Genomic DNA, 20,016 nt, shown 5'->3' with positions numbered 1-20,016 from the left:
GGGGGGGGAAGGGGGGGGGGAATGAAAAAATGAAAAGTATATTACTATGCGCGCAGTGCTATAATAATTAATAAGTAAATGTTTTTGTGATCACAATTTGTCCGGCGTCCGTCTGTCGTCCGTCCGTCCGTAAACTTTTACTTTAAACGACATCTCCTCATAAACCGCTTAGCCAATTTCTTCCAAACTTTACAGGAATGTTCCTTGGGTGGTCCCCTTTGAAAATTGTTCAAAGAATGGAATTCCATGCAGAACTCTGGTTGCCATGGCAACGGAAAGGAAAAACTTTAAAAATCTTATTTTTCAAAACCACAAGGCCTAGAGCCTTAATATTTGGTATATAGCATCATCTAGTGGTCCTCTACCAAAATTGTTAAAACTTTCCCCCTGGGGTCAAAAATGGCCCTGCCCCGGGGGTCACTTGTTTTACATAGACTTATATAGGGAAAACTTTAAAAATCTTCTTCTCAAAAACCACAAGGCCTAGAACCTTAAAAGTTCTCCTGGGGTCAAAAATGGCCCCGCCCCAGGGGTCACTAGTTTCATTACATAGTGTTATATAGTAAATCTTTAAAAATCTTCTCCGAAACTGTAAGGCCCAGGGCTTAGATATTTGGTATACAGCATCATCTAGTGGACCTCTACCAGATTTGTTCAAATTATTGCCACAGGGTCAAAATTGACCCCGCCTAGGGGGTCCTTGTTTTTACGTAGTGTTATATAGTAAATCTTTAAAAATATTCTTCTCCAGAACCGTAAGGCCAGGAGAATAGATATTTGGTATACAACATCATCTTGTGGACCTCTATCAAAGTTGTTCAAATTATTGCCACAGGGTCAAAATTGGCCCCGCCCTGAAAGTTATTTGTTTTTATATAGTCTTATATAAAAAACTTTAAAAATCCTCTTCTCCAAAATATAAGACCTAGAGCTTTCATATTTGGTATATAGTGTTACCTAGTGGACCTACACCAAAGGTATTCAAATTATTGTCCCGGGGTCAAATTGGCCTTGCTCAGGGGTCATTGTTTTTTACATTGTCTTGTCACATCTTTTCCTCTGAAAGTAAAGGTCAGAATGACTCCATACTTGATATGTAGCATCCTTACATGATCCATTAATTCCATTTAGAACTCTGGTTGACATGGCAACCTAAAGGAAAAGTGTCAACAATTGGTTACAATCATCTTCTCCTAAACCGCTTGGGCAATTTTGATGAAACCAAGAATGATCCTTGGTTGGTGCTTTTTCAAAATTGTTAAAAAAAATTAATTCCTTGCAGAACTCTGGTTGCCATGGCAACCTGAAGGAAATTATAGGCTGTCGTGTCCGCGCTGTGACTTTCTCTTATATGGACAGATTTTAAAATGAAAATGCCATATGTTTTCAACATACCAAGACAATGTGTCGTGTGCAAGACCCATGTCCCTACCTCTAAGGTGAAAGATACACAAAGTGTTTATTCACAATGGAATGCTGAATATGAGGACATAAAGAGTGTTGGCTGTCATTTAGTATGATTGTTGTTTTTTTGCTCAGAGGCAATTTAATATAACTTGCAATATGTATTTGACACATAAAGGCAAGATAAACTTTTTATACGCCCGAAGGGTCGTATTATGTTATGGCCTCCATCGTCTGTCCGTCTGTCTGTCCGTCTGTCCGTCCGTTAGCAATTCCGTGTCCGGGCCATAACTTGGTAACTAATAAAGCGATTTTCAAATAACTTTATACAAATCATCACTACATTAAAAGGATGTGTCGCGCGCAATTTCCAGGTCCACACCTCAAAGACTAGAATCACCATGGGGGGGGGGGGGCGTTACAACTTTGTCTCTAATAAAGTCATTTTCAAATAACTTTATACAAAGCATCATTACATTAAAAGGATGTGTCGCGCGCAATTTCCAGGTCCATACCTCAAAGACTAGAATCACCATGGGGGGGGGGGGTTACAACTTTGTCACTAATAAAGTCATTTCAAATAACTTTATACAAAGCATCATTACATTAAAAGGATGTGTCGCGCGCAATTTCCAGGTCCATACCTCAAAGACTAGAATCACCATGGGGGGGGGGGGCGTTACAACTTTGTCACTAATAAAGTCATTTTCAAATAACTTTATACAAAGCATCATTACATTAAAAGGATGTGACGCGCAATTTCCAGGTCCATACCTCAAAGACTAGAATCACCATGGGGGGGCATTAGCAATTCTGTTTCCGGGCCATAACTTGGTTACTAATAAAGCAATTTTCAAATAACTTTATACAAATCATCACTACATTAAAAGGATGTGTCGCGCGCAATTTCCAGGTCCATACCTCAAAGACTAGAATCACCATGGGGGTGCGTTAGCAAATCCGTGTCCGGGCCACAACTTGGTCACTAATAAAGTCATTTTCAAATAACTTTATACAAAGCATCATTACATTAAAAGGATGTGTCGCGCGCAATTTCCAGGTCCATACCTCAAAGACTAGAATCACCATGGGGGGCGTTAGCAATTCTGTGTCTGGGCCACATCTTTGTTACTAATAAAGTGATTTTCAAATAACTTTATACAAATCATCACTACATTAAAAGGATGTCACATGCAATTTCCAGGTCCATACCTCAAAGTCTAGAATCACCATGGGGGGGACGTTAGCAATTCCATGTCCAGGCCATAACTCAAAGACTAGAATCACCAATGGGGGGCGTTAGCAATTCTGTGTCCTGGCCACATCTTTGTTACTCGTCCGTTAGCAATGGGGGGGACGTTAGCAATTCCATGTCCAGGCCATAAATCAAAGACTAGAATCACCAATGGGGGGCGTTAGCAATTCTGTGTCCTGGCCACATCTTTGTTACTCGTCTGTTAGCAATTCCGTGTCCAAAAGGATGTGTCACGCGCAATTTCCAGGTCCATACCTCAAAGACTAGAATCACCATGGGGGGGGGGCGTTAGCAATTCTGTTTCCGGGCCACATCTTTGTTACTCGTCCGTTAGCAATTCCGTGTCCGGGCCATAACTTGGTAACTAATAAAGCGATTTTCAATTAACTTTATACAAATCATCACTACATTAAAAGGATGTGTCGCGCGCAATTTCCAGGTCCATACCTCAAAGACTAGAATCACCATGGGGGGGGGGGGCGTTAGCAATGCTGTGTCTGGGCCACATCTTTGTTACTAATAAAGTGATTTTCAAATAACTTTATACAAATCATCACTACATTAAAAGGATGTCACATGCAATTTCCAGGTCCATACCTCAAAGTCTAGAATCACCATGGGGGGACGTTAGCAATTCCATGTCCAGGCCATAACTCAAAGACTAGAATCACCATGGGGGGGGGGCGTTAGCAATTCTGTGTCCGGGCCACATCTTTGTAACTCGTCCGTTAGCAATTCCGTGTCCGGGCCATAACTTGGTAACTAATAAAGCGATTTTCAAATAACTTTATACAAATCATCACTACATTAAAAGGATGTGTTGCGCGCAATTTCCAGGTCCATACCTCAAAGACTAGAATCACCATGGGGGGCATTAGCAATTCTGTGTCCGGGCCACATCTTTGTTACTCGTCCGTTAGCAATTCCGTGTCCGGGCCATAACTTGGTAACTAATAAAGCGATTTTCAATTAACTTTATACAAATCATCACTACATTAAAAGGACCTCAAGCCGAATCTTCTTCGGGCGTATAATGCTCCGTTTCGCGGTGCTTTTGTTATGTAGTTGTTCATAGATCAATGTCACATTGGGGGGCATTTGTCACATACTTTGACAGCTCTTGTTCAATATTCTTTGAGAAACAAGCTATATTAATAACAAAGGTTAAACTCTTTTACTCAGGTGAGCGATTTAGGGCCATCATGGCCCTCTTGTTTTATGTATTATTTATTTATCATATGCATTGACAATTGATTATAATATCATAATATATTATTTATTCTTTTATTGTATGTATTCTAGATCATTAAATAAATATAAGTAAATATGCATTCAAATTTCTGTATGTAGTCTTAAATAATAAATGTTGATATTGTTAAGACCAAAATCCGCTGGACTTTAGACCAATATTCCCTGGAATTCAGACTAAATCCACTGCAAAGCCTCTCAAAAGTATGGTAGCATGTATTTGTGTCTGTCTTTTACCTTAAAGGTTGTACCCACCAGGAATACTTTTTGTATCCTCTCAAAATTCAGACTAGGAAACTGACTTGAGGTTGAATATATAAGATTATGTTTTTCATCATCTTCAGACAAATAGAAAATAGCTATCAGCTAAAATCTTATTCAACAATAAATGTTTGAGAATGCTAAATATTAGCAGTACACATGGTATAAATCTTGTGAAACACATAGCAATAACGTGCTAAATAATGCACGTGAATCTAGGTAACTTGTAGTAGTAGAAGTCAAGTATCATCTTGGTTTATTACAGCAGAAGCAGTGATTACGAACTTCGTAATCACAGCCCCAGAAACAGAAGCGTTTTTGTTAAATCTCCCAGGTTGCGGAAACATGGCACATCGCAGGTGCGGATCCAGGAATTGATGTTAGAGGGGTAGTAACTTAGGGGCGCAACTTTTGACATGTGCTCCTCCCTCAGAACCGAAAGTATATGGCATAAACTGTTTTACGGGAATTTGGGGTTACTCCCTCATGTATGTAGTCGGAAATGGTGCATTATGAGCTTATTTTATTACCTTTGTTTCTCCGATATTGATGAACACAGTAAACTTCGATTATTTTAGAGGTGGCGCACGCCGGGCGCTTAAACCGCTAGCGCTTCGAACAAATTCCTTGAGCTACACAGTCGGTCCAAGGCCAATTCCCCGCTATTTTGGCGCGAACACAAAACCATCGACTGTCCCCCCGGACCTGGGGTGGGGGATGCTTACCATTGACTGGTGCATTACTTTAGCGACAGCGATAGGTTTTCATATTACTTTTTCCCTGTTTGAATGTAATATCTTAATTGTCTGTTAATATGTTCACTGATAAAACTTTTGCGGCCTGGCACATTGCATCTCATTAGTCATGGCAGTATTCTTCAAGTTCAGGCTTCTTTTTTTCAAAATTCAAAATGTTTATTTTCTTACCCATTCATTGATTTATCAACACCATATTCACACATTCTCATTTACAAGAGGTTTGATAGTGATAAATCAAATGTGTAACGCATGGCACCATCACTCTGGTGAACGAGAATAATTTCATATAGCACAATGTACATGAAATAATGACAGTATGGCGAGTCGTTCCTTCACTATTTTTACCCATAAATACCATAAATTAAGCCTTTTCATACAATAGATCTCCATCACCTCTCCGACTCCTTTATAATTTGTGTAAATATATGAACATAATCATGTGGTCTTTAACAAAGATAGAAGTGTAAAAAAGTTTATATCTTCGACTTCAAAGAACTTCATTAATGCTAATTCTTGACCAAATTTTAGTTGCCTTTAACCTTGAAAATAATCGGTTAAATGGCAAGATGTTTGTAATCAAGCTTAACGACAGCGTTTTTGTGACATTGATGAAAGATGGATTTTTTTGTTTGTCTTTTTTTCAATCGGATAAAAAATTGTACTAGTATCTGATACAGGGTTAATGAAGCAATACGATGGTTAGACGTCATGCTAACCATTGTATAGTATAACAGCGATGAGGAATATGGATAAGTCGACAGTTGACAGGTAAGGACATTGTAAGAAGTGTCATTTTGCTAATTTTTGCTTTAAATATGGCAATATTTTTCTTTATTCCCATTTCCTACATGTTCCCATTACAAAATCTTACCTGTCCTTCCAATTGGAAATTTCCCATTTTAAAACTGAACTTTATTCTCCAATTGGCATTTTCCCATTAACCAAATATTCCAATTGGAATTTTCCAATGTTCATACTTTCCCACTTTGAATGTGGGAATCCTCCAATTGGAAAGATTCACTCATGGGAAGGATTCGCAAACAAATGCCTTAAATGAATCTATCGGTTCTTCATTTTTAATGAATATATTATTTTTCATGTAATGAGTGTAAAATATTCTTAATTAAACAGTCAATTTCAATTTCAAAAATTATGTTCCAAATTCTCCCACAATTTTAATAGAGCCAGTTTTCCAATTGGAAAAGCTTGAAAAAGCCATTTTCCAATGGGAAGGCCATTTTCCAATGGGACTCCCATTGGAAAAGTTGACTTTAAATGCCAAAAAACATATTTCTAAATTAAATTTCAGGAAACAAAAAATATCTCTTATTAGTATTACCTAACACATTTTAAAAATACAAAAATAAAAAACATTGGGTGAAAAATAAAAAAAATAAGTTTGCAAAAATTCCGGATTTGCAAACTTAATCCGGATGCTGTTACAACCACTTAATGTTTGTTAAGTGGATGTTCCAAGACACGGTGGTAAAATTAGCGAAGTGCATAATCCGAAAAATTGTCCGAATTTGTGTTATCCTTTTGGGTCTGTCGCATTGTCAGCTGCTAAACACTAAAGGATTCAATAACGTTCTAAAGGTCTGACAAAAGGACGTTTTAAGATTCAAAGAATTCAGATTTGTATTCAAATCACTCAAACATGAACACATTTTTCTATTAGATTATACTAGAAGAACTAAACATATATACAATAACATGTCGTTTTCCATTTAATAGTCTTGTTTTACATTTCCCGTCTACGTCCTAATTTAATTATATCATCAAGTCACGTTCTGATTCCTAATAAAGAAAGTTTTGTGGAAGATGATCAGGTTGTTCTGTTTAATTCCTTTTATACTTGAATATCCCTATTAACTTCAAGCTCAGGCCATACAACACGTACATTCTTCATACTCTTCTGTATTATCCTCTTTGATAACGTTCTATTGAAAGCGAGAGCATTTTTTCGATGTGTGATAAATTCGTTTTAATGATAATCGATAAGAGGAAAAAACTTGTGATATTTTCTTGAAATATTTATAGTTTTATATTTCACCAAATCGATTAGTAAACTGATTTCTCCAACTGAATATGTCGTAATACTATTACATTCTAACGACTTCATGAACATCATAACACTTCCGCCTATGCAACTGACAAGTACCAGATGATTTCGCATGATCAAAATTAAGTTAATTGAGCGGCATCAGATAACTTGACCCATTATCATAACTGAGATTTAACACATTGGCAAATATGTTCGGCATTCCGACCCCCTATTTACACGTTGGTGAACTACTCAAAGACTAAAATGTCCTCGTATCTACGCTATCTAGTATTTACACGATTATAGAAAGCATTGTAGTATAATATGTCAGTTACATGTGTATTAAAAAGTAATTCTAACGAACACAAATAGGGCATTTACAGTATTATTTGTTTAAAAACCTTTGCCGTAAAGTATTTAAATCCAACATCTCCTTTAAAAATGCAGTTATCATTGCATATCTTTGTTTTCAAAATTAAGCTCGATTTCTTAAGTTCCAGCAACCGATTGTTTAAATTTCAACACAAACGGAGATCAATGTTGACATATAATTCTATCTTAATTAAATCAACTCACATGAATTGACAATTCTGTCAAGATATCCCGTTTCTTTATCAGCCATGACCTTTTCATTTGACTGTTCACATGAAAACAACACTTGAGGTTTGGCCGATCGGTTGGCGGCCACTAGCTACGCATGCGTGTGAATCACATCGTTGTCGGGATTCCCAAATTCTCATTTGAAAACAATGATATTTCAGGCGTTAATAACAATTAGTTCTCACATTTATAAAAACAACGTGAAATCCAACTTATGGTGATAAACGGATGTTCCAAATTACGATGATTGAAAAGGCTAAGTGCATTATAAGGAAGACTGCGATAACTCCTAAATATTGACATATTTTTGATAAACAATGTGTTACCTCTTTTACCTGATGGATTTAATAACGACTGAGACGACGCCAACGTGCTTGCATACGCAATTTTGATACTTATTATAATATTATACCAATATTCGTAATGGGTTTTTGCTAACAAATACCAAATCCTTTTTATGTCATCCTGCTCTTGGTAAGTAGCAAATACTTTTGAAAAGAAAAAAAACAACAACATAAAGCTTTATGTCTGGCTGGAAATTGTCACATCTATGTTACATTGCTTGTAAATATAACATACAATCACGCGATATGTACACCATGTATACGATATTTCAAAAGAGTATACAATCTTAAAAAAAATATACAGCAGACTGTATCAAATGTTTATACGTTAGATATCAGCTACCTATTGCATAATACATTTTTCATCTCTTCTGTTTGGTCAAAGTTATCCTAAATGGTTATAGGTCCTCAATTTTAATTTATTGGCTAATACTAACCAATCATAATGTTCAAACGTACAAACTAACAAAGCGATAAGCTTTAAGTGTTTTATACAATTGTCGACATAGAGTATATATTGAATATATAGGAAATACTATACATAAATATGTTTCGTATACTGCATCGCCCTATTACAACTTCGGTTAGATTTAAGTTTGCGATATAGCTTCATTCAAAATGCCTTTTACAACATCGATGGTAGTGGTACGGTACATCTAAGCTTATATAAAATTGACTTCCATGATATAAGAATATTTTCAATATTACGTCTACAGCACTTCTTGAGCCTGAGTGAAAATCCAATAAAGCCCGTCCAGCCTTTGACTGGCCTGGCACGTTTCGTCTTAGAATCACTTCTTAGATAACACATCTAAGACATAAGAGAAAATAACTAGCAGCGAATATTAGGTTTGAAAACAAAATGGGATGCTCATGTGAGAAATTGAAGTTAGTTTATAAAAGTGGTAGTACGAAGGATTATGCTGCACTTCAATCCTTGACGGAAGCGCAAGTGTATGGTATCAAGCAGACCTGGCGAGCTATTAAAGATCACATAGCTAACGTTGGAGTTATAACCTATGTTAGGTAAGTGCTCATTAATCGACAAAATTTTATAATTCCAATCTATTGAAGCTGAAATAGGCGAGCTAATATAATTGACTCAAACAAGTCGGTCAATTGTTTTTATTAATATATATTGAATGAGACAGCTGAGAAGCCAGTGTGTGTTTTTTATCGACAACAAATAGTTCGCGTCTTAGAGCCCTTTACTTTTTTACTATAAAACGTACGTTTTCTTTGAGATAATAATATATATGCCCACAGGACAGAAACTTGATTTTTTATGTTTAGCTTTCAAAATTGTGTAAGCAACATATTTATTGAATTCGGTTCGTTGTTTCGCAAGATGCAATAAAGTAAACGTTGTGCGAAAGTATTATACGTGATATTTGTACGTATCTGGAGTCCAAATAAATATGATACCTATTTTTTGCCCAGAATTAATAGCCGTTATTTTACAAAATAACAAGGGAAGAGTAAATCTATCTTGCAAACCAGATTAAATTAAGTTTTATTAGATTTCAATAATCGAGACCTTCCTATAACTCTGGGGAAAGATGACAATAACTCCGCATTCCAAACTAAGAGTATTATAACAAGATGGAACCGTATCAGATAATTTGAGAATCATACAGAGAGAATCAACGACTCTTATCATTTCTTGAAATGTTTTTCAGACGTATATTTTGTCATTATCCATAGAGTGGACAATGGTGTTTTCCGGACTTTATTGATTACATGTCTTAATGTACATCACAATTTGAAGGAGAAAAACTTGTATGAATCAATAAGCAAAGATAGTTCCTCCTCTGCATTGGAAATGTAAAATACAAAGAGCCAGAGACGAAAAATACTGACCGTCAAATTTAAGAATACCCTGTACATATTGTTCGTCACACAATGGGAACTATAGGCAAACAAACTTATAAATACCGTATTCTAAGGCACCTCACTAAGACATATCAAGCACAGAATAGTTGACACACAAAGTACGAACTATGTGGACAGAACACACATGACCGAAATATATTTTATTTTAATAAATGTCTTGAATTTTGTAATGTTTATATATAGAGCATATATTTCAGGCAATTCTATCGGATTTATTCAACAATTTAACACTTGATAAGGCGATACAATTAGTAATACATGGAGCTGAACATAAAACGACGGTCTCATCAGGTTCGCCAATCAATGACCGCTTACAACCACAAGCCATTTAATGAGACAAATACGTTTGACGAAAAATAACTTGAAAAATTTCCACGACTTTCACAGGCATTTAAAGATGTCTTTGTATGAATGTATGTATTAAAGTAAGGACATAAAAATGAAACTTTGATGAGTTTTGAACTCACAACCTATATTACCTATAACTAGAATTCCAACGCTCTGACACCACGACTATGAAACCTCATGCATAATAGGTTCAAGATAATGAGCTATGATTGAATTAAGCAAATTACCCATTGCGTGGAATGGCCCAAATATCTATAAAGACAAAAGTACTTTCGTGGCTCTGTGCGTAAAATCGGACTATAACAATGATTTACTCCTATAATTCTGATAAAAAAAAAAATTGTTAATAACTACATTTATGGTCGCTGGCTAAGGACAATTATAGTTATCGCCTTTTGCATAGTTAAAAATGTCCTAAATTTGAAACAACTGGCGATGTATGATTTTAACTTTCTGCAAGTGAAAAAGTTGATTAATACAGTAAGCAAACAATATTAACAAACGACTTAGAGAGGCTCGCACAAAATATCACATTTTTAAAATAAAATGTGGATCGTAAATGGAGCAAAGCTTCTAAAATGAAATACAATTATGCACAGTTTGAAAGTGAGGATGAGTGTCTATAAATTCATTTGCATCTTAAATTTGCTGATATCTGTAAGAATTAAAAAAACTACACTTGCGTACGCAGTCTACCTAACCAATAGACAATTACTATTCCTTGATGAAATATTTATACATGTATATGTATACACACTACATATTTATGTATACACAGCAATTTAAAGGTGCTGTGTCTTTCAAGTGTGCTTCGGTTGTTCTTAAGTATAAGATCCCTATTACACATTGATTTAACATTTCGCGTTCACTTCAATATAACGTTGTGTTACACTTCCCTGGTATCATTTCAAGAAAGACCCCAGTTTAGCCAAATGGGATGTACTATTTTGTTGAATACGTTTATATTGAATACGACTCAACAAAATGTGGGTGTACAGGTGTTCGTCGCCATAAATAAGTAGGATAAAATCAATTACATATCGATGAAACCAAATCAAGATTATAAGAGACGCTAGCAATCGCAAGGATTAAATCAGCACTTCCTGTCAAGAACGAAGAACTTGTTTTCTTGCAACGTCTTAAATGTGATGCTTAGATAACTTCCGTCATCGTCCTTGAAGTGGGAAATGGCTTATTTCCGCAGGTTATTGATTAGATGCTGTAATAGGCTTTACAAATTGTAAGAGAAAAGTATGTAAAAATGCTATATTTAAAGCACTAAAAGCAATAACGAGATGGAAACACATGCTAATAATACTAAGTTTGTTATATCATAACAGGTGTATTTAAGCAATAATTATCAACAGATGGAATATATTAATCTTGACGTAGTCTTCCTATAATTGCTTCTCGTGAACATAAACACCCTGTCATTAATTTGTAAAATGATAGTCATCTCTTATCAAATTCCGAACGCAACTGCAATTACAAATCAATTGAAATAAGCAGCTTATATTGTGCTTTTCACATACTGTATAACGAAGGCGTGCCTTACCTTCTTTTTCATTACTCAATATTGTTTCATGAAATTCGTATTATGTATGTATGCCGATAACCTCGCAGCTATCACTGTACGAATTCATGGTATACATATTGTAAACCAGATCCTTGCATAAAAAAGATTTGAATACAAAGTATTCATAGTTTCTTTTTGTAAAAGTGGATGGATTCCCGATGGAAAATTCCTGATATATTTGACTTTCGAACATTTTTCTTTAAAAATAATATGTTAAACCTTAACCACAAGTTTGCCTCTTAACACATACCAACCAGTTAAGATAGCAATAGAGTGAAAACGTCAGGTTTTCCAAATAATGTAATTGACAGTTTCACTGACGCATACTAATCGTTTCTCATGATATCTTGAATATATTCGGTGCCTATCGATTTCTTATCATACTTTTATGATAAATCATACGTGCATTAATAAATTTACACAGTTTATGTTGTTTTACACAATTTTGCAAAACGATATTCAAGTATAAAGTTATCCAATATACGAATAAGCTTGCCATTCCATCGAATCAACGTTCATAATGTTATTTGTTGATGTCCCGTTACTTCATATAAATAATATTTCAGTTGAAAGGTATCTGCATAGTTACTCATTAAATAGTTGTGCAATGAATGTCCGATAACTAGAAAAAGCATATTTACTTTAAACAGTTGTTCTGAATTTTAGCTGAAATCGGCATGACAAAACCGATCTTGCAATGCTCCAATCTTCTTTCAAACTCACATGTTCGATATAGGTCCTAAATATTTATTTTCTACCATGCAGACCAATTTAAATCATATTATACTAAAATTGGCCCAACAACCATCCAACATCACATTATTGTACATTGTATACCTTTAATAGAGGTAACTAGATAAGTGAGGAATGTAGATGAGGCTTTTCGTGAGAGGGTAAGAAATCATATTTAAACAATTTCTTTTTTCGTGTCTTTCGTCATCAACGTGGCAATGAGGAATGACTTGCGTGTACTGACTCGAAGCAATTATAAAACAAAATGTTTCTATTGGCTTGTTTATAGTTATCCCGAGTGTATGTTCTGTTTATCAGGTTGGTTAAAGCATGTATATTTTCAAAGCATCACAAACATTTTTTATATAACTATATTCTCTTAACAAATGACCTGCTATCCAGAGTGACTCGTTTCCACAATCCACTTCCAATATTATTACTACGAAATAAAAGAAATACCCGTGTCTCTCAATATAATCTTAAAGGTTAAATGCGTCGAACAAAGAAAAGAAGTGTGGACAAATACTTTATCACATAGTAGATACATTATAAGAGCAGAATGAAAACATAAACGTTTGCAGTGTTGCATTATTTGAAAATAATCAAGCATTCAGATAATAAAAGTGATGACAATAGGTCACCGCTCCGAGTTTGGCCATACAGGTATACATAGTCAACTAAAATCATTTACAGGTGGTCGAACCTTTCTGATTAGCCAATCAGATAAACAGTTCAACCTGTAGCAATCATCTGTAACAGGCGGGCGCACATTTAAGATTTACTAATCAGATATACATAGTCAACCCAATCGTTAGCAGTTTGCCGTCTTTTGGCGTTTGAGGATCCACATCTCTGCAATCTGAAATGGTGGCAACAAGTGTACGTCTTCCATTATGCAAGTGATCTAAAGCGCTGAATTATTTATCTGTTAAGATTTAAAATTTTGATCAGACATTTGCATCAAAACAGAAGGAATTGATTTAAATACATATAAATTTCTTTCGAAACAATTTAAAAGAGTCAAAGTGCTTTAATTCTGGTTTCGTTTAACACCCTCATAGGCAAGCGCATCCGCAGTTGCTTTTTCAGGTTTGGCAAATTACCACATCTAAGAACCCGTTCTTATGGCGTCCTTCAAAATAATTGTTAATAAAAGATTGAATTGGTTAATAATATTTCGACTCTTTTTCTGTTTTTGTTACGTCTTTGTACCAATATATTTATAATATTTCAAACTCCTTTGTCTGTTTATTTTTCTTTCTTTTACAAATATATTAGAGCAAACACGATCTCGAAAGTAAAGCAGCGTTCCTTGTGTATTGTTAAAGGACAGTAGTTCTTTTGTGCAACAATGATCACAGTTGCATTGCACAACAGGTTTTATTTAGATCTCACATTAAGAAGAACAAAAACAGAAAATCAGAGAAATATATTAACTGGTCTCTAAGGATTGCGAAATTTGCCAAGAAATCGAATTACAGAAACAGCGCAAGACACTTAAATTCAAATGACGCAATTCTGGCTATGATTTATGATGGTGAACGGTCCCCTGGATTGATCAACTTTCGTGACTAATGATGAGTGCATATATATATGTAGTTTTGTTTAGCTTTAAAATATCAATCTCATTTAAAACATCTTACACTTTCTATGTATAGAGTTGTGTAATGCACTTTTCATCACTAGGAACAATTGCAGCATTTCCTCAAACAAAAATACTCAAAGAGAAAGCTGTGAAAATATAGATGATTGTCTTACAGAATTAAAAATACGCTTATTTATATAGAGCATTGAGTAAAAAGCCATATTTCGCTCACACTTAGGGGGTAAACTTATGTAAACGTGAAAAGGAAGAGAGATTGAAAGTGTTGAAGTAATGCGGATTTATTTTAAGTTAACCCATGATTTTTCAATATCACTGAGACGGACAATTGGTAAAAAAGATACTGTTGCAATAATTAATTGACTGCTACAAAATAGCTGAACCTTTTATATATATACTGAATGTGAAGGAAATATTTCAGCCGTATATATATTTAAATCAACAAGCTCATTCCTTTTATACTGGTCGTAGCAAAATCCGTATCGGCGTTATTCTCTGTGTTAAGCAAACTGACGCCAAAATAGTGCCGCTTTGATTGAATCCGATAATGCCTCCGCAAGACAGTTGCCACTAGAACGTGCCCTCTCGCTTAGATATATAAATTGCTGATTCGGAATTTTATACTATTGACGAAACTGACGCCGTTGTTAACGTCGATATAAACTGTCAAGGAACGATTAAGTGCTCTGTTGATTCTTAAAACTATTAGCATAAAATGGGAAGTGCTCTGTGAAACCTTTTCCTGGGGGTAATCTATAAAAGCAGACCATGGGATGTACCTGTGAAAAATTAAAACTCAAGACGAATTATAAAGTTTGTAATAAACGGAATAAAACGAGCCCTCCGCCACCTACAAATGATCAGGTTGCTGAAATCAAACACACATGGCAAATGTTAAAAGTACACATAGCCAATGTGGGTGTTAAAGCATATGTGAGGTAGGTATAACAAGAACTAGGAATACAGTATTAATCAATGACCTTTATACAAAAAAGGTATTTTTACAATGAATTAGTTTAAGCATACGTTGGATCATAAAGTAAATGACTCACTTTGATATATAATTGATGAATCTGTGCTCTGTCGGTGTTATTAGTTGGGTGTGTATCACTCGTTCAGTGTCTGTTATGCTTTAGCCATGTGCCTTTAAACATGGTCTTTGTTATGTTTCTGATTGCGAACTGGGCTTGTATTTGTACTTTCCATTGTAGTTTCAAACCAAACCCCTTTCCTATGTGCTTTAGATTCAAAAGTAATTTCAAGATTCAATGGTTAACAAAGCAGAAAACATGTATCATTTTGCATAACCGTTCACCTATTCAACGAAAATAACATAATTCATTACAAAATTACGTTTAACACGCCTTTTCATCCCCACCCAAATACAAGACTAGGCAAGGATGCAGATGCCAAATTGCTCGAAATTATCTAAACCACAATATCTTTGCGCGCGATGATTCTATTTCAGATATATATTTCTATACAAGATTCAAGATATAAAAATCAGGCAAGTCGGGCAAACGATAATTATAAACATTAGCTCAATAAGCTATTTTTCATGTTTGTTACTAAGTGGTGAATATTTGAGGGCAGCATTAAATAATTTCATATTTTTAAAAGATTTATCAACAATAGTAAATGAGATTTCTAGCCGTCCCGCGCACTTTTGTATTAATTAAGGCCTTAGATAAACAAATAAATGGCTATGCAATTGTATATTACTGTCTTTATACACAGGCTCAGAAATCTCATTTTCAGATTATATTAGACAACTATAATAGAATAGTCGTCAACGTGTAAATATTTTCAATATTTTCTTTAACTGTAAAAAGTGAGCACCATATTGCAAAATTATTGTCAACACTGTTACAATGAATGGTGTATGATATTCAAATCCGCGGGTGTATCGCAAATTCCGAACGATTGTTACGCCGAAATAGAAACTAAAATGTGAACACGACACAAATCCATTCAACAATATAATATAATTGGGTGAGAGGATGAACGTGTATGTAAATCACTATTCATGCTACAAACTACTAGGAACGGGGTCTAAGCCAACTGTTTACAGCTTATAAACAATCGTACGATCAGGTTTTCGAAACATTGCCCCTCACAATTCTACATATTCCGAATCAGATGGATTGATAAAATATTGTGTAGATGTGTACTTTAAATAAGTAACTGGTGTCAAAGAGATGAAGCTTTCAAATAAAAATGATGTGTACACCGATATACAATGTTTCAGATATTTGATACAATATGGACGTGTTTTCTTTACTAACCGGATAATGGGATTGTTGTTGCACATGAAATCTCACTGATTGCGTATGTGTATTTGTTTGATTATTATCGTCTCAAACAGTGGAATTTGCTCGTCAATCAGATACTCTTGGAAGATAGAATAATACTAAAACATTAACAACTACCATTAACATCACTCAACAACATTTAATCACAGATCCGCAATAAATGCCGATTCTCGAGAACATCAAATACTGACCTTACTTTTTCCCATGCATTTAAGCGTTATACTTAGGACAAGATGAGCGACCGATTTCTTCACTTCAGGTCGTGTTATTTATAGACATGAAATGTCCAAGTATATATCTAAAGTGAAATCATAAAAAGTCGGTATAAGTACCAATAGACGAAGATAAAACCCATTCGAAAACATAAAAAAACAAGGGTTTCGTTACAGTGCTTATGTTATCGTAACAAAAGGGTAAATTGTTTGGGAATACCCTTTCGCACACGGTAATCTCAATATGTGTTAATAAAGGTATGTGTCTGAGATTTAATATATGTATTATAGTGTAATAACGTATTCAGAAATATTTTCATTTGTTGTTATAAATTGTTTTAGCAGAAAACACCTAGATATTTCTTTCTGTTGTGTGGTGTTTTGTTTTCCTTTTCTAAAATCACACTGGTGAACTTGTTTTGACCGTCAATGTTTCTATAGGGGATGTGATTATTTATGTTTTATTTACTTACTGAAACGGATTGGACATGCTTATTATACTGCATAATTCAGTTAAATCAGATATGAGACTGTTGAAACCAAGTTTGCTCGCATTACAGGCAATACATACTGCGCATCAATCTAGAAATGATTAATTTGGTGCACGACCTTGGTCTTGCCCATATTGATACACCAATAAAATAGAACACCATAAAACGATGTTTGTTTGGCCCGAGAGACAGGTTTATTTTTGGATAGTAGCCCTGACAGTAATTATAATTTTGTCGGATTTTACTGATAAGCTTTAAATGGTTACTGCCTAATCCCAATACTAGGTATATCAGTTCTTTATATAGCAAATTAAATATTTATTCTTTCAAAATATTTACTATAATAGGTGTTAAAATTTGTATCATATTATTTTTTTTTTCCATGATTATGATATTCAATTGGTGTAGAAAACCAGAATAAGGTTAGTGCGAATGCAGGATGTACATTCATTCATTCACCTGCATGGGAGTAGAATATTCTTTTATTGGCTTCATTTCGATGTTAATTAACATATTCTGCTCATACTATTAGGGAGTCGATCCGCTTTTGTTTAGCCTATAGGTTGCGTCAAATGTTAACAACTTTGGCCAACCAAGCTTGAAGCCAATTGACTAGCTAGCGACATCACTAAATTTGTCAATAATATCAGAGTTTACCTTATTTACGTAACTAGCCGCAGCTAGTAAATTTGATCATGGGTGTCGAAGCATTGGATACCCTTGAACGTGCTCGTCCCAAACAATACGGATTTACATGTGATATAAGGGGTTGAAGGTTCTCCCTCGATAATGCTTTTATTCAAATATTTTATTTCCAGCATGTTTGAGAACCGCCCGGAGCTTATTGAGATATTTGCAAACTTCCGGGGCAGAAATGTTGGGGACCTACAAAGGAGCGGCCTTATCCGCCAACACGCCCTAAAGGTATTATTCTGATCAATTTTCAGTTCGGAATTTATTAAGCATATAATAGAACAAATATGTACAACAAATGTTTGCCCTAAATTTTGGATTAAGTTTAAGTCAAATTTACCGTTGCAAATATTAGAACTCTTACGTACACGGTTGATTTGGTACATCATAGTTCAAAAACTGTTTGTAATGGTCGATTTGATGAAGTAGCTTATGCAGTAGAATAAGTATTATCAAACATCTTATCGAGAAAACAGGTATATTGTTGTGATAGAATACGGACGTATGTGCAAGTGCGATATGTTGTACACCTAAGTCTATAAGAAAAAAGGAAACTTCTAAAATGATTCAAAGTGACTGCTACACATTCATTTCCATTTTTTACAGGTGATGGGAACTATCGACAAGTGCATTTCTAGAATAGATGAACCGGAGAACCTAGCCAAACTGCTCATCGAAACAGGAGCCTTGCATAGGAAATATAATGTCACTCCAGATGTCATACAAGTAAGACAGATGTATGCCAAATTAACTTGAAGTAAACATCTATTGTTGTAACATTATAGAAAGCAAAGCTTTCAATTCGCAAATCGCTGACAAAAAGAGCATATTTTAAAAATGGAGCAAAACAATAATTAACATCCAATGAGGTTGATCCTATGTTATTGCCAATAGGCTTCTTTTTCACCCTTCAACATATTTATATTATAAATCTAGAAACATATTGCAGAGATCAAATGCATATTTCTCACAACATATTAGTCTGTCATGTAAAATAGGTCAAATAAAGAATACTGTTAAATCCAGATTATATGTAGACAACTGCAAACGTAGACTAACTATCAGCCGTTCCATCATAATCGCTAGAAAATCGAAACTTGCGGATAAAAGTGGACTAGTGATATAGGTGTCTTGCTCCTTGTTCATACATATCGTTTTGCTAACAGATTTGCTCCTACTGCATAGTTAAGTTTTTTATTAGATAATGTAACATTTAACGTAATTGACATTTAACGATGCACGTTATTTCCATTTTCAGATAATATTCCCCCACTTCCTAAATGCTATAAAACCACACATAGAGGATTACTGGACAGAAGACATCGCTACTGCTTGGAAAACCCTCTTCCGTATTATGACGCATTACATGGAAATTGGGATGACAAGAGATTCCAATGACGTCAATACTATAAATAGCCATTTTAGTGTTACTTGATGGGCATCGGACAAATACGCGCATGCGCAAATTGATGCAAATTTAGACGGCAGGGGTTATTAGTCATTGTTATAAAAGTCCTGTTTAGAAGCATTTGTATGCATAAAATGTCCATGAAACGTCTGATTCGTGAACGGCGTGGTTGAAAAATAGGGTTTATTAAAAATTGTTTATAATCTGTGACGTACGTACAGTGTGAAGAATATGTTTAAGGTATGTAGCACATTCAACGTAGAAAAACTATTTTGATCAATATAGCCGCTGGATTTACGGTGCTAAATTGAGATAAAAAAAGTGTACACAATGTGTTTGATCCACATTATTTCACGCAAGAGCTATAACTATTGTGATACATTCATGTTGTGTTTGAATGTTTATAAACAATAAATAAGGGCATACGCTAATAAAAAGAAATCAATCATTTTTCAGAAATAAATAAACTGGATTAGCGCCTACCCGTCTTCACAGAAAATTTACACGTTCAAATTTAAAATTAAGCTTTAGAAGTTATGACTGTCAATAGTATTGAGCAATCAGTTCGTTGTTTGAAGTTATGTTTGTTTGTTCTAAAAACTGTTCAGAGGGAGTTTAAATAAAGGTCCTCATTAGTGTGGTTTATTATTAAGTAAATTGAACTAAAACCAATTCTATAAATAGACTCAAATGTGTGGAAATAGAAAAATATCGAATTGTTGCCCTTTGTTGCCTTTATTCAGATTTATTCAGATTTAAGATAATTAAAGATACGAATACAATACTTTACTGAAATAGCCCCTAGTTTCAACAGCTAATGTGTACTCAGTGAAT

At 34.7% G+C, this 20,016-nt stretch overlaps 1 protein-coding gene across 1 annotated transcript; it reads left to right on the top strand.

Annotated features, from left to right (window-relative positions):
• The first annotated feature begins 8,745 nt into the window (after positions 1–8,745).
• On the top strand, positions 8,746–19,209 carry LOC128246249 (uncharacterized). Its single transcript, XM_052964441.1, has 4 exons — positions 8,746–8,940; positions 17,900–18,005; positions 18,381–18,500; positions 19,033–19,209. The coding sequence occupies exons 1-4, from the start codon at positions 8,777–8,779 to the stop codon at positions 19,207–19,209; spliced, it is 567 nt and encodes a 188-aa protein (XP_052820401.1). The 5' UTR covers positions 8,746–8,776.
• Positions 19,210–20,016: the final 807 nt, after the last annotated feature.

The sequence above is a fragment of the Mya arenaria genome, chromosome 9 (assembly GCF_026914265.1).
Source record: "Mya arenaria isolate MELC-2E11 chromosome 9, ASM2691426v1".
Taxonomy (NCBI): Eukaryota; Metazoa; Mollusca; class Bivalvia; order Myida; family Myidae; genus Mya; species Mya arenaria.
Note: the sequence above shows the minus strand (reverse complement) of the source record. Positions and strands in the feature narration are given on the sequence as shown.